Source organism: Trichinella spiralis (genome assembly GCF_000181795.1).
Source record: "Trichinella spiralis strain ISS 195 chromosome Unknown Scfld4, whole genome shotgun sequence".
Classification (NCBI taxonomy): Eukaryota; Metazoa; Nematoda; class Enoplea; order Trichinellida; family Trichinellidae; genus Trichinella; species Trichinella spiralis.
The window spans coordinates 3,790,342-3,803,727 of record NW_003526943.1 but is presented as its reverse complement, the minus strand read 5'-3'; the positions used below and the strand labels follow the sequence as shown (position 1 = coordinate 3,803,727).

At 32.7% G+C, this 13,386-nt stretch overlaps 4 protein-coding genes across 4 annotated transcripts; 2 read left to right on the top strand and 2 right to left on the bottom strand.

The window, feature by feature from the left end:
* Positions 1-829: 829 nt before the first annotated feature.
* On the bottom strand, positions 830-1,386 carry Tsp_00982 (jerky protein-like protein). The gene is made up of 3 exons (XM_003376701.1): positions 1,262-1,386; positions 1,051-1,163; positions 830-945 (listed from the first exon to the last, which is right to left on the bottom strand). Exons 1-3 carry the CDS (start codon positions 1,384-1,386, stop codon positions 830-832), a joined length of 354 nt encoding a protein of 117 aa, XP_003376749.1.
* A 2,845-nt stretch (positions 1,387-4,231) lies between these two features.
* On the bottom strand, positions 4,232-5,741 carry Tsp_00983 (nucleosome assembly protein). The gene is made up of 2 exons (XM_003376700.1): positions 5,671-5,741; positions 4,232-5,261 (listed from the first exon to the last, which is right to left on the bottom strand). Exons 1-2 carry the CDS (start codon positions 5,739-5,741, stop codon positions 4,232-4,234), a joined length of 1,101 nt encoding a protein of 366 aa, XP_003376748.1.
* Positions 5,742-8,450: 2,709 nt separating this feature from the next.
* Positions 8,451-10,328, top strand: Tsp_00984 (drug resistance transporter, EmrB/QacA family). The gene has a single exon (XM_003376699.1). The coding sequence runs from the start codon at positions 8,451-8,453 to the stop codon at positions 10,326-10,328; it is 1,878 nt and encodes a 625-aa protein (XP_003376747.1).
* Positions 10,329-12,044: 1,716 nt separating this feature from the next.
* On the top strand, positions 12,045-12,805 carry Tsp_00985 (ribose 5-phosphate isomerase A; the record flags this gene model as incomplete). The annotated part of the gene is made up of 2 exons (XM_003376698.1): positions 12,045-12,281; positions 12,377-12,805. Coding segments are annotated over 2 exons (666 nt in total), but the record flags the coding sequence as incomplete, so codon positions are not given.
* Positions 12,806-13,386: the final 581 nt, after the last annotated feature.

Genomic DNA, 13,386 nt, shown 5'->3' with positions numbered 1-13,386 from the left:
ATAGTATTAAGTCAGTTTTATATCTTTTATCGAAAAATTAATTAAGTGAAATAGTTTTAAAGTCTTTAAAAATACAACAAAATAGCCTTTGCAACTGTGTTGATTTACGTCTATTTTGCGTGCCGAGTTGATTATAGCAATTTCCACTAAGAAAATGCTACTCACCGTATTTCAGCCTTCAGGTTTTAAGAATTAGGATACGCTTCTGTTTCGAAAAATTTCCAACAAAAGTGTTAAATTCTCTTATTCTGAATGGTTTGAATATATTTTATAAGCATATAGAATTATTTTCAACATTTAGAATCGATATAGGATGCACAGAAAGGAACAAAATTTGTCTTTATTTTAACGTATAATAATTTTTACTTTCAAGTATTGGTTGTAGAAATAATATCAGTAGATAAAGATGTATGTTGATTGTTTAATAAGCTCTCTTGTTCGTGTTTTGTAAGAAGTAATAATATTAGCAAAATCGAACTTGTTATTAATTTTTAATCGTGTGGTAAAATAGGCTTGAACTTGGATTATTTGATTTTTACAATTTATTTGAAGGTAAACATAAATTACAACGGGTGGGTTGTATTGAATTTTTGTTTGGGAAACTTTTTGGAGTTTCCTATGTTTTATGGGGGGTATCTTTATTAAAGTTTGTGTGTGAATAATAAACAGTGAATATTATTTGGGAGTATTCTAGTTTTTAATTGGGTTAATAACTTCGTTTATTAATTAGTTTTGAATATCAGATGTATTTAACAAATTTTAAATGTTGTAATCCCTTATTAAACGTTAATTAACGTTTAAGCATCATAAACATTACCAACTCGTAAGATCATTTTAAATACAGTGGAACTCTAATTATTCGAACATTCGGTTTTTGGGCTCTTTCCGATAATCGGATTTTTGGCTGATCAAACTTTTCCAATTTTTCAAAATGTATGTACGTAACTGAAGAGTTTATAGCTGTTATTCTCAATTAGACGCGGAAGAAAGAGTAGACATTCTGTTTATTATGCGACGTAATTTGCCCTGTAAATTTTGCGACACTCTCACTGTCAGCAGACAATTTTTCACCGTGAATTTTAAGCTCGCGTATGCCATGCCGACTTTTAAAGTTTCTTAGCCATCCTGAACTGGCTACAAAATTATCAATATCTAGCTCAGTACTGAAAGTTAGAACTTTTTCTAACAAAATGAAACCACTTATTGGTTGGTGAAATGCAAGTTGCTGGAGGAACCACATGTATATATTTCTGAATCAAACGCGTCACTTGCCACTTTTTTAATCCATTTTCGTGAAGAACAGCTACTCGAAGTATCCATGTACTGCACAAAGTCAGTTAGCTGAGGTCGACTGCGATAGATAGCTATAACTGTGGATAGACCCATACGAAAACTCTCGGCGACTTTCCTAAGCCACTCGCCCGTCTCCACTAGTCTACAGACGTCTAGCTGTTGCTCTAAACTCAAAACCTTTCTCTTCCTAGTAGTGGCCTACCGGACATAAAAACTAGCCAACAGAATATTACAGTATTACTAAAATGCAGGTTGCCAAAATGTGTACGGATAATCGAATGTTCGGATAACAAATAATCGGAGTTTCACTGTATCTACATTAGATTATACTATCCGTAACAAACACTGTAAATGTTTTTTATCAGGATTTCTTTAAACCCATTAAATTCATTCATCAAAACCCAACTTGTGGTAAAGCTTGAAACAAATGGTAACCTAGGTTTTGAACAAATAGTTCAACCTTTGAACCCACTTCAAGGTAATTATCAATAACAGCCTTTTGGTTGTGTTGAATTTTTGTCTTGGGAATCTTTCGGGATTCCCTGTATTCTAAAAATTCGTATGTTATTTATGTAATTTATAAAAAACATAAATACAGTGTATTTATATGCTTCTGAAAGTGGCAAAAATTTTTTAGGTTATTTTTAATCAATGAATCTGATTTTGGATAACAAATGTGATTAATATATTTTAAAAGCTGTAGTTACCTATTAAATGTTAATTAATGTTTGAGGTCCATAAGCAAGACCAAATTTGAGCAGACGATTTTAAATATCTACATTAGATTATGTTATGTGTAACAAACACTCTGTAAATGTTTTTGGAATCTGAATTTCATAGTGAATCCCATTTTGCTATTGTCATTAATGTTTATATAGTTTGTGTAGCAAAGACAGTTTCCACACTCTTGCTGAATTTTTTCCATTAAATATTTCATATCACGTTTTGTAGTATATGAAATTTGATTTGAAATTGGTAATAGTTTCCTGATCTTCCCCTTCGTAAAAAGTATTGGAGACCAAATGGTATTCAGTGAAAATACGCAATATTTCAGTTGCAGATTTTATGCACTGATAAATTCCGTCGGCTTTGCCATGGTTCATTGGTGGGTTTCAATTTTTCTTTTATTTATATTAAGTTGAAATTTATGAATTAGCGTAAAATTTTAAGCTTGATTGTAACAGTACTGTTATCTAACTGCATGTGAAAATGTTTAATTTTTGTGTATGGAACGTTTTTATAATATATATATCTGCACCCTTTGGTGTCAGAATTACATTATATTTGTTAGCAAATAGTTGTTGCAAGATTTTCCACAGGCCTTCGTTGGTACGCTCATGTGCGTAATAAATGCTTCGGGGCGGCGCTCGTAGCGTGTTTTGGAAGTCGGATTGCGGCTGATTAGGAAGAGATTGGGGATCAACGCCATCTCTTCGTTTGCTTCGTTGCTAATGAGAATTAAAGGAAGGTCGTTGATGCGTGCTTCTACTTTTTTAGTGCTCAGCTATTTATTTAGATCAAAAGAATCCAAGAAATGTAGATAGCTTCAACAATTTTTCAGAGGGTTTAAATTGTTCGTCAGCATTTCAAAAATATCATTTAACATTATAATGAAAAAATAATTCGTTATAGAATAAATAATTTAAAATATTTCCATTTAATGAATTTAAATTAATAAATAAACAAATTCATATAAAATTATATATCCATAATTAATAATTATTTATGTAATACAGGCATACCCCGCTTAACGCTCTTGGTCTGTTCCTGAAAAAATAGCGTTCTAGAGCCGTTTAAATTAGTTTCATGCAACAAATTTTTGTTTGAATCTTCATAACTCTCTATGACTCACAGAAAACGGAGATGGTTGCTGCCGTCTGTTTGCTTTATTTTGTTTATTCATCCAATATTATTTTTTAGATTATTTTTTAGGAATTTAAAATTACAAGTTAATCATATTCTGCTGAACATGATCTTCATAAGCCAAATGACGTCAAAAGAGGTTTTACATTTTCTCAAAGCTCACAATAAGTGATTTCGTCCAGTTCGGTCCAAATTTTCACCGCGTTTTCTTACTCATCGTTGAGATCGTTATTTTGGATTTTTGTACCATTGTGTTACTGGTTTTTCTTTAGCCCCAGTTAAATCATTTTGTTTATATAAAACAAATTCGACTTTTTTTTAATTTAAACACAATTGAAACTATAAAAAATAAAATTATTCTTAAAATTTTGATTTTTTGAAAAAAATTATTTATAAATTTATACAGATTTAAAATAAAATATTATAGCAATGTAAGCAATAAAATTTCAAATGTCATATGCTAATAAACAAAGATACTAACATTAATAAGAATTATCTTTCTCTGAAATAATCACACAAAAATAATTTTAAGCCAATAAGATAAAAAAATTCATTAAATGTTTTTCATCAGTCAGAAGAATAAATCGAAAACTTGACACTTGCTGCAACATCCTAAAATAGAACTTGAATTTTTAATTACAGTAAGATTTTCCTTATATTAGAACTTTGAGAAACTTAAAAATTTTATATATTCTGGACAGTATTTTAGATACATTCATATATTTTCTTAATCCCTACAAATGTTATTTTTTTTCATTTTTGCATAAAATAAAAAAAAACATTAAAAAATTATTCACAGATTTTCACAATTTTAGCATCCCATTGCTTCCTATAAGTGCTAACAAAAAGTTGTTAAGTATGAAAATCATTTACTGCTGATTTAACTCGCATATTCTTTTACATAATAACTGTTTAAATTAAAAAATGTTCCCAAATTGCTAAATTTTTCAAAAAATTTTTACTTCTACTAGATACCCATTAATTTTTATATGAAGTACCATTTATGAACAAAATCAAAGCTCAATTTCCAAGTTCATCTTTTATTTCAATAATAGTTCATCTAATCAATGACCGGTCAATACTCTTCATCAGTTTCAGTTTCGGATTTATCAAAATCTGCTGTTTCTTCATCATCAAAATCATCTTGGTCTGCTGCTTCGCCAGTAAAAAACAAAACTGCATTTGGTACCAACTGGTCACGGATTACCTCTGCTACTTCTATGTCTTCCAGTAAATAGTCTTTCTGCTCTTCATCAGCTTCAGTAATATCGTCAGCATCATACTTCGGATCAAAAAAATTAAAGAAAGAACTAACAGTAATCTCCTTCGGAACAAAGCAGTTTCCAGTCTTGCCTTTCCTTCGCTTTTTAACCAATTTCACTGTCAAGTTCTTTCCAGGTTTCCAATCGATTTTGCATCCTTTTCGACCAATGATGCGAGTACCGTCATAATCAAATGGGTTCTTTTTTCTCATTTCAGTCGTTGTTACATAATGTTTTGTCAATTCAGTATTGGTGAAATAGTCATTTTCATCAAAGAAAAAGTGAAGTGAAAATCCTTCAGGATCTTTACTGTACCTCACTTCGATGTTAGTCAAACTCTTAAGAAGTATCTCATCGTTCGGATTGACCAATTCCCCAGTGAACTCTCCATTTCTCAATACAGTTGCCCAAAAATCTGGAACTCCTTTGACGTCGGCAGTAACCATTTCTCGCAATTCTGGACTTTTCTTCAGTATTGTTTCACGAACCACATTAAACGATCTCAGGAATTCATCATTTTCAACAAGTTCTGTTTCCGCCTCATCTGGCTCGTATTCTCCAGTAATAATTTGACGCCGTTTCTCTCGTAGTGGTGCTTGTAAAGCACTAAAATGGTATTCCAAATCCAACATAGACTTTTGAAAATCAACATCATTCTTCAACATTTCCAGCTGCAAACGTTTCAAAGCGTTCACTCGCTTCAGAACACACTGCGGCAATGATGCTAATTCGCGGAAATGCTGATCAGCAACATAGTTTGACAGAAGCTCGCTTATGTCTTCCACTTTAACAGAATCTTCGGTATCAGAATCAGCCATTGAATTTTCAAGCATTGTACACAATCTGAAATACCAAGTATATGTGAAAGAACAGTGATTTTCCTACTATGACTACTTATTACTTATAAGAGGCAACTTAATTACTAAAACGCGGACAACAAAACGAGGAAATGTACGGCATAATTTGATGATTTGATAAGAAAGGTGAAACTTGCTTCGATTTATATATTTTCATAAGAAAGAAAAACTCATCTAACATTATAAAATCAATTCATGCATTCTATATGATAGTTAACGGTTAAACTGTATGCCGTTTCTAAGCTTAAACCAAAAGAACAAGTCACTCAGTTCAGATTAGCAGCAATACAATAAGCTAAAATTAAAGAAACTGAAAAGTAAATGTTAAATAATCAGAAAACTTAACAAAAATTTTAATACTTAACATAGCCACAAGAGCAAACTCACCAACAAACTTTACACGGAAACAAGCACTGATGAATAACACTTCAGCAGACGGTGTAATGATTTGCAAGTACGTTTGCATTGACCTATATAATGAATGAACTTCAAAATTCTGTAGAGATGTATTTAATCAAATATTTATAATAAAACAATGTAAAATAATTCTTAAATTAAAAAGAAGAATTTTAAATCAAATAATAAAAATAATTACAGTAAAATTACAGTTCTGAATTATATTTGCTATGTATATTCTCATTAATTTTTTTATGTACATTTTTTTGTTTTAATTAATTTATTTTTAATATAAAATTAAAATAATCTTTTGATTTTTGCAATTTTTACAAATGAGTTTATTATTTATAGCATATTCAAAAATTTTGATACAGTTAAATGACAACTTTTCATTCCGAATAAATTTTGAATTAAAGATTTTAAGATATTAACAATTTTAATTTCTTTAATTAATTTACTTTTTCATTTTATAGCCACAATTTAACATTTTGGACTTTATTTGTTTTAATTTTTCTAATAATGGCAGGAACCTACGAATCAAAACTGCACAGTATTCGAGTGCTACATTTGGAAATAATAAATATACGGGTTTTTTGTAACATAATTGTTCTTAGCCAAATGAATTATTTTCTTTCATGAAAGAGCGTTCGAAAGGCTTTACATTCAGAAAATCTGTTAGAATTTCAGTCACACCGTATGTAACTGGATATAGTTGATATCAACAGTTCCCAGTCGTTGAACAAACGCAAATCCCATGAGGGAGCTGTACAACCTACAGATTGAACCAGGCCGATTCGGTTTCATCAACCGTTAATTAATTAACAGTTTACTCGAACCTGATTGTATTTATCAAGTGAAGTATAGAATTACTATATTGCATTGATTGTAAACGTAATATTAAACAATTTAGTTTCCTAAGTAAAGCACGAGTGATTTATTCTTGTTCTTAAAAGTTTATTTTACGATGTTCATTGTCTTCTAAGTGCTCGCAAGTTGCACATAACTGCTCAAATGTAAAATCACTTAAAATATATTAATATGCTACAAACATGTGCAGTTCTACGTGATTGATTCCTTTAAAGGCAGAAGCTCATTCGCAGTATGGCAATTATATGTTTTTGAAGAACTGTATCACAATTTACTTTGATGAAATCTAACATTGCGTTGTTGCATTTTTTTCTTTATTACTGTTGAAAGTAATTTTCTTTTAAAATTCATTTATGAAAAATTTACATTTCAGTTTTAAGCTAAATGAAAAAAAAACTGTAAAAGTTAAATCTTAATTAAAATTCGGATATTTGTTTAGGTGATTGAGGTGTTAATCCACTGTGCATTTAGGTAAATACGAAGAGATAAAAATTTCCTGAAAAGAGTATTTTTGAGACACGCTACGTATATTTCCATTGGACAAATAAATATTTCAATGCATAAAAATTTGCATAAATATTGCTAGTGCATTTCATACTGTAAGTTATTTTTACGTAGTTCCTGTTTCGAATGGTTTATCGAAATTTTATCAGAAAAGATTCATTTAACTCGAATCAACTTGATTCTGTTGTTTTTGAATAAAGTTTCTATTAATGAAGATCATAAGTGAAGCATTTAACAATAAATTTTATATATACATTTACATTTAAAAAGGTAACAGTAATGATTTAATTTTATTTCTTAAACTCTCTTCCATCTCTTTTGAATTCCTTTTTGCCATTGTGAGATTATGTGAAACATTCCATTTCATTATTTTTGAATGTTTTGTCTAATTTGTAACAGCAATGTTTGAAATTTTGTCAGATTCATAAACTCCAATAAAATTTTCTCTAATAAGGTTTTTAAAATTTGATTATTTTTATAATACTTTGTCGTATATAAACAATGGTGTAAGTTTTGTTTAAAAAGTCATGAATGATTGACTTTTCTAATCTTTTCGATATTTGTACAACGATATAGGTTGTTTATACTTCAGTAATTTTATTCCTCAACTTACTGCTTTTTACGTTTTACGATGCTTGTATCTCTGTTGATGTTTTTGTTATCAGATATACTTTTCATTTGCTGTGCAGTTTATCTCTCACAGTATAAAGTGTGAAACATTATTTTTTTAAGGAAACTGTAAATGTTGTGCAAAAACTTAAATATTAAAAGAAGTGAAAATTCTTTTTGAAAATAGTGTGATTTGATTGTACTGTAAGATGAAAAGTAAGCATAATTTTCCTGTGAACTCAAAAAGTGCTTTGGAAGTAAAGTTTTCACTGGTTAAAGTTAATATTTACATTATCTGTAATGCTAATAGTTTTACATTTTGATGACAATCAACCCTCAAAGATTCTAAATTGTTGGATTTTTTTATTTTTGTAAATACTAGTCGTATCAAATGTTTTACTCTCTCACAGTGCAATCATAATTGAAATATCAAAAAGAAATTGTTCATATGTTTTATAAAAGTCGTAATGAAATAAAAGAATTATAGTAAGGAAATAATTTTTTGAACGTGTATTTGTTCACAAATAATTACCATTGAAAATATGTTCTGCTGCATTCAGTTTACTGGAAATGAGATGCTTCTTTTAATAAACATTTCAAAATTGTCATTAGCATTTTTGTTTTGTCGGATCTTGTTTCATCATCAACATCAAATGTTTTGAAATTGCCTTTTAACATGGTGATGATTGCATTTGTTATTTTGAATAAAGCAGATTTTTGTTTTTTCTTGGCCACTGTGAGTGAATTTGTTGTGGATCAATAGTAAAAGTATGAGAATTTCAGGGCAGTGATTTTTAGAATGTCTGGACCAAGTGTCTGCTTTGCAAGATATTTTTGTCGGCAGTATCATCGGCCAGCTGGTATAGTGCAGGCAGTGTGCGGGCGGATTGACGTATTATGCACGGTCAGAAAGGGCAATCGATTGTTGTGCTCTTCAAAAGCGTCATCAGAAACACCGAACGAGACCTCGAGGTCGAAACCTTTGATACCGGCACTCGGAGATATGCCGGGAAACCAGCATTCTCCACCGTTGGACTACCGATTTTCATGGAAACGTGCTTTTGGATTTGGATCTGCTGTGGTGATCGCGGTTGGCTCAATAGCTTGTTGTTATTATTACAAGAATGAATTGTTGGATATTTACCAAGGCTGGCGGACTTGGAAAGGCGACGCCAGCCGTGCAGCCGGACCCCGGGCGCCTTCACAGGTACGTTATCTACTGGTTGGCGGCGGGACGGCTAGCTTCTCCGCCGCCCGGGCGATCCGTGGTCTGGACGAAGAGGCGCGGGTGTTGATCGTTACCGATGAGTCGTACATTCCGTACATGAGACCACCGCTTTCCAAGGAACTGTGGTTCGACAACGACCGGACCCTGGCACGTCGTTTGCGTTTCAAGCAGTGGAACGGTCGCGAAAGGACCATCTTCTTCGAACACGAGCAGTTCTTCGTCGAGCCTTTGCAGCTTGAGGCTACTGAACACGGGGGCGTGTCAGTTTTGAAGAATTCTAGGGTGGTTCGTTTGCGACCAGCCGAACACGTGGCCGAACTAGCCGACGGTCAGCGGATCGTCTATGAGAAGTGCTTGATTGCCACTGGCGGTCGGCCGAAGCAGTTGCCCGCTTTTGAGCACATTTGTAATGGGCATGTCACTTTGTTCAGGGGGGTAGATGATTTTTTGAATTTGGAAGCTGTGCTTGAACGCAAGCCGTCGGCAACGGTGGCTGTCGTCGGTGGTGGCTTTTTGGGCTGCGAACTGGCCTGCGCGTTGGCCAAGCGCGGTGCGACGTCCGGCTTGACAGTGCTTCAGTTGTTTCCTGAATCCGGATGCATGGCCAAAGTGTTGCCTGAATACTTGAGCCAGTGGTCGACGAAGAAAATGAACGAACTGGGCGTGAAGACTACGGCCGGAGCGACAATCACCGGTGCCGAGTTGGACCGCCACGGTCAGGTGAAAATACAACTTCTCGACGGTCAGACCATAACCGCAGACCACGTAGTGGTGGCGGTTGGTTTGGAACCGAATGTTGAACTGGCTGAAAGTTCTGAACTTGAGCTGGATCCACAGCTCGGCGGTTTCCTTTGTGACGCTGAGCTGAGATGTCGCAGTGATATATGGGTTGCTGGTGATTGCTGCAGCTTTTACGACGTGAAGTTGGGCCGTCGTCGAGTTGAGCACCACGACCACGCAGTGGTCAGCGGACGTCTGGCTGGCGAGAACATGACTGGTTCCGCCAAAGCGTACACTCATCAGTCGATGTTCTGGTCTGACTTGGGCCCGGATGTTGGCTATGAGGCGATCGGCTTGGTCGACTCCAGCCTGCCCACGGTCGCCATTTTTGCAAAAGCTAGCCAAGAAGACACTCCAAAAGCGGTGGTCGAGGCAACAGGTCACAGCATCCGCTCAGAAACTGAAGCTGCTGCTGCGCTGGAAGTGCCTCCGGCTAAATCAGCAGAAGTCGATACTGTTAATCAATCGCAAACATCAACCGACGACGATTATGGAAAAGGAGTGGTGTTCTATTTGCGTGGCAAGCGGATCGTCGGCATCCTTCTTTGGAATGTATTCAATCGAATGCCAATTGCCCGGAAACTGTTGCAGGAAGGAGCTGAACATCACGACTTTAGCGAAGTAGCGAAGCTGTTCAATTTGTACGGCTCCATCACCGATAACCAATGATGAAATTGAATTTATGATTCAGTTTCATATGCTTATCATTCTCGTGGAAGAAAATGTTGTTATCGAAATATAAACTGAACTTCTCATTAATGTAATATCATGAAGGAGCACTTGTCAGGAACTGTTTATTTAGAATAAAGAAAACTTCAACAGCAACAACCAAATGAAATTAACTCTCGTTAAAATTTAATTTATTAATTATTAAAATTAATAGAATTATATTTTATTTTTTAAAGTAAGCTCATAAAGCATTAACGTGGTTTATCAAGTGGCTTTTACATTTTTCTGAGAACTTAAAGTCTACTAAATTGTAATTCAAAATACAATTTTTTATATCAGAATCATTATTTTTAATTGGTTATAAAACTATAAAATTTTCAACACTTTAAATTAACTCTTTAATGCTTGCAGAAATTTTATTATAAATTAATATCTGTAATTTAAATGATAATCAAGTACATTTAAGTATATTGATTTTTATGCAAGTACTACTAGTGGACGAAATGAAGCAACTTGGAAGTAACGCATGACTGCGATAAAACTTTGCACAGGTTAACTGATTGTTCCACTTGAATACTGGAAAATGATTTCAACATTTTCAGCATTTTACGATGCGACTAGTTATTTACTTTTCTGATATGCATTTTGGAAAGCATGATCAATAAAAATTCATAATCATTCTGACAGAACTAGAAAACTATTGAAACAAGCAGCAATTTGCCAAGTGCAGAATTAATTGCATCCGCAAACCAGGTAAATTCAAAGCATTTATGACTAGTTTAGCTGTCAGTTCTTTTTCCAGCAAGCCTTGCGTTCAGCGAGAGCACATTTCATGCTCCAAATTTTCAACATCATTTGACGAGACGAAATTCAATTTTACTATTCATGTTGTTTGAATACTTCAGCATTTCAAAGTTTGCATTTTGTTCTTCTTTTTTTTTTCATTTTTGTAAATAATTTAAATAAAGTAGGTACTGAATTTTAGAAGGAAGCTATCGCTGCAATAAGAACTGCAAAATCAATGCAGCAGCATAACGAAGCTGAACTACAGCTGGAAGAGGCTAAAAACTTGGCCGCTGTTATCTGTGTGCGGGCGAACGTTGAAGTAATTAGACAACTGCTTTTGCTTATCCAAAATGATAGTTGCCTTTGGAATGCTAAATTTAAGAAGCTCTATTTTTACTGATCTAATGTTTAAACAATAAAAGAATTATCAATTTATTATAAATTTATTATCATTTATTAATAAGCTTATTTAATAATTGTCAGAAAAGTAAAAGGTAATATAAGCAAAATAGCTGCTGTTCATTACTATTAGTTATTTTCTACTTTTTACATTTTACAAATGGCATACAAAAACAAAAGGAACCGATATTCTTTTGGAACATTTAGAAAAATAATTCTATTATTGTTACACAACTCTTGCAGTTGCGAAAAAATCAACTTAAATTTTGATAAGAACTGAAATAAAAAGGAATTTAATGTAAAGTAATAATAAAGAGTTGAAAATTATTTTTATATATAATTGATTAACATTTCTGAAGTTTTTGATCCACTTGAAAATCTTCACTAAGTGCATAAATACTTTTCAAAGTACATGGACATTATGATCAAACATAATATTAATTATATAATACACGAAACTTGTTAAACAGCTAGTTAATTTTAAAAAGATATAAAGGAAGTTATAAAAAATTTATTTGATAATTCAATTAGAGTGGACAAAAAATTGGAATTGGAAGCGGATCAACAGTTGTTTATGCGGTAAACCAACTTGGAAGTCTTTACAAAAATGGTTCAATAAAAGATATTATCTGCGTTCCATCATCATTTCAAGCAATGCAGCTTATTATAAACAATAAACTGCCCTTGGGAGATCTTCAACAGTGTCCATGCTTGGATATTTGTATAGACGGCGCTGATGAAGTGGATGAAAATTTGAACTGCATTAAAGTAAGATTTAATGTATAAACAATGAGCATTTTCTTTTGTAAAAGAAAGCAGTTAGTTCATGTAAAGTAGTTTATTTAATTTATAAATTTTTTTAGGGTGGTGGCGGTTGTTTAACTCAAGAGAAGATAGTTATGAGTTGCGCTAAAAAATTTTTTATCATAGCTGACTTCAGAAAGCAATCACGTTCTTTGGGCGAACAGTGGCCATTTGTACCTATAGAGGTTATACCGTCTGCTTTCCAACCAATAATGCAACGAATTCAAAACACTTACGGTGGTGAATGCAATTTAAGAATGGCCTTAAAAAAGGCGGGACCCGTAGTAACTGATAATGGAAATTTTATCATAGACTGGAAATTTCCGAGCGTTGTAAATGGTAATTTATCGCTTAAACAGTTGAACGAAAAAATAATTATGATTCCTGGTGTGGTAGAAACAGGGCTTTTTATTGATGTAGTTACAAAAGCTTACTTTGGTATGAAAGATGGCTCTGTACGTGAAGCCATTCCAAAGCATACTCATTAAACATGCTTAGTAAATGAGAGACGACATTATAAATTTCGACATGAAATATTTTGCATATTTTAATCAATCAAAATTTATTGCTTTTTAATTTCATTTTCAGCGAAAGTTTGCATTTTAGCGATTTAAGATATTTTTTACGGTAGAGGTTCATTTTGTATTCATTATCTCATATAACTGATAATAAATATGCTTCAGTAATTGAAATAACAAAATACAAGTTTAAGCAAAAGTCATTTCGAAGTACTTTAAAGTAAAGTGTATTGCTTTTATATATTAGTAATTTTCAGTTTTCAATAATATTTAAATATCACTTTAACCTTTTATACAAAAAACAAAATTTCAATAATTTTAACAAACTGTCTTCAAATATCGAAAAGAAATAGCGGATGTCAACAGTTTTAATTCACCAAAAGATAACAACAAGAAATATTTTCAGTGTTCAAAAAAATGCCACTGAAACATATAACAATAACTGAAAGTTCACGTCAGCAAGAAACAAACAAACGAATGTTTTCTTTCTGTATTAAGTATAATGCAAACTTAAAACTTCATGACCATGTCCAATTAAATCAATTGCATCG

Coding starts and splice junctions, on each gene's coding strand:
- Tsp_00982 (XM_003376701.1), bottom strand. CDS start 1,386: ATGGGTCTATCCACAGTTATAGCTATCTATCGCAGTCGACCTCAGCTA. Junction 1,164..1,261: donor AAAAAAGTGGCAAGTGACGC/GTTTGATTCAGA, acceptor TCTAACTTTCAG/TACTGAGCTAGATATTGATA. Junction 946..1,050: donor TGAAAAATTGTCTGCTGACA/GTGAGAGTGTCG, acceptor TAAACTCTTCAG/TTACGTACATACATTTTGAA.
- Tsp_00983 (XM_003376700.1), bottom strand. CDS start 5,741: ATGCAAACGTACTTGCAAATCATTACACCGTCTGCTGAAGTGTTATTC. Junction 5,262..5,670: donor AGTGCTTGTTTCCGTGTAAA/GTTTGTTGGTGA, acceptor TTGGTATTTCAG/ATTGTGTACAATGCTTGAAA.
- Tsp_00984 (XM_003376699.1), top strand. CDS start 8,451: ATGTCTGGACCAAGTGTCTGCTTTGCAAGATATTTTTGTCGGCAGTAT.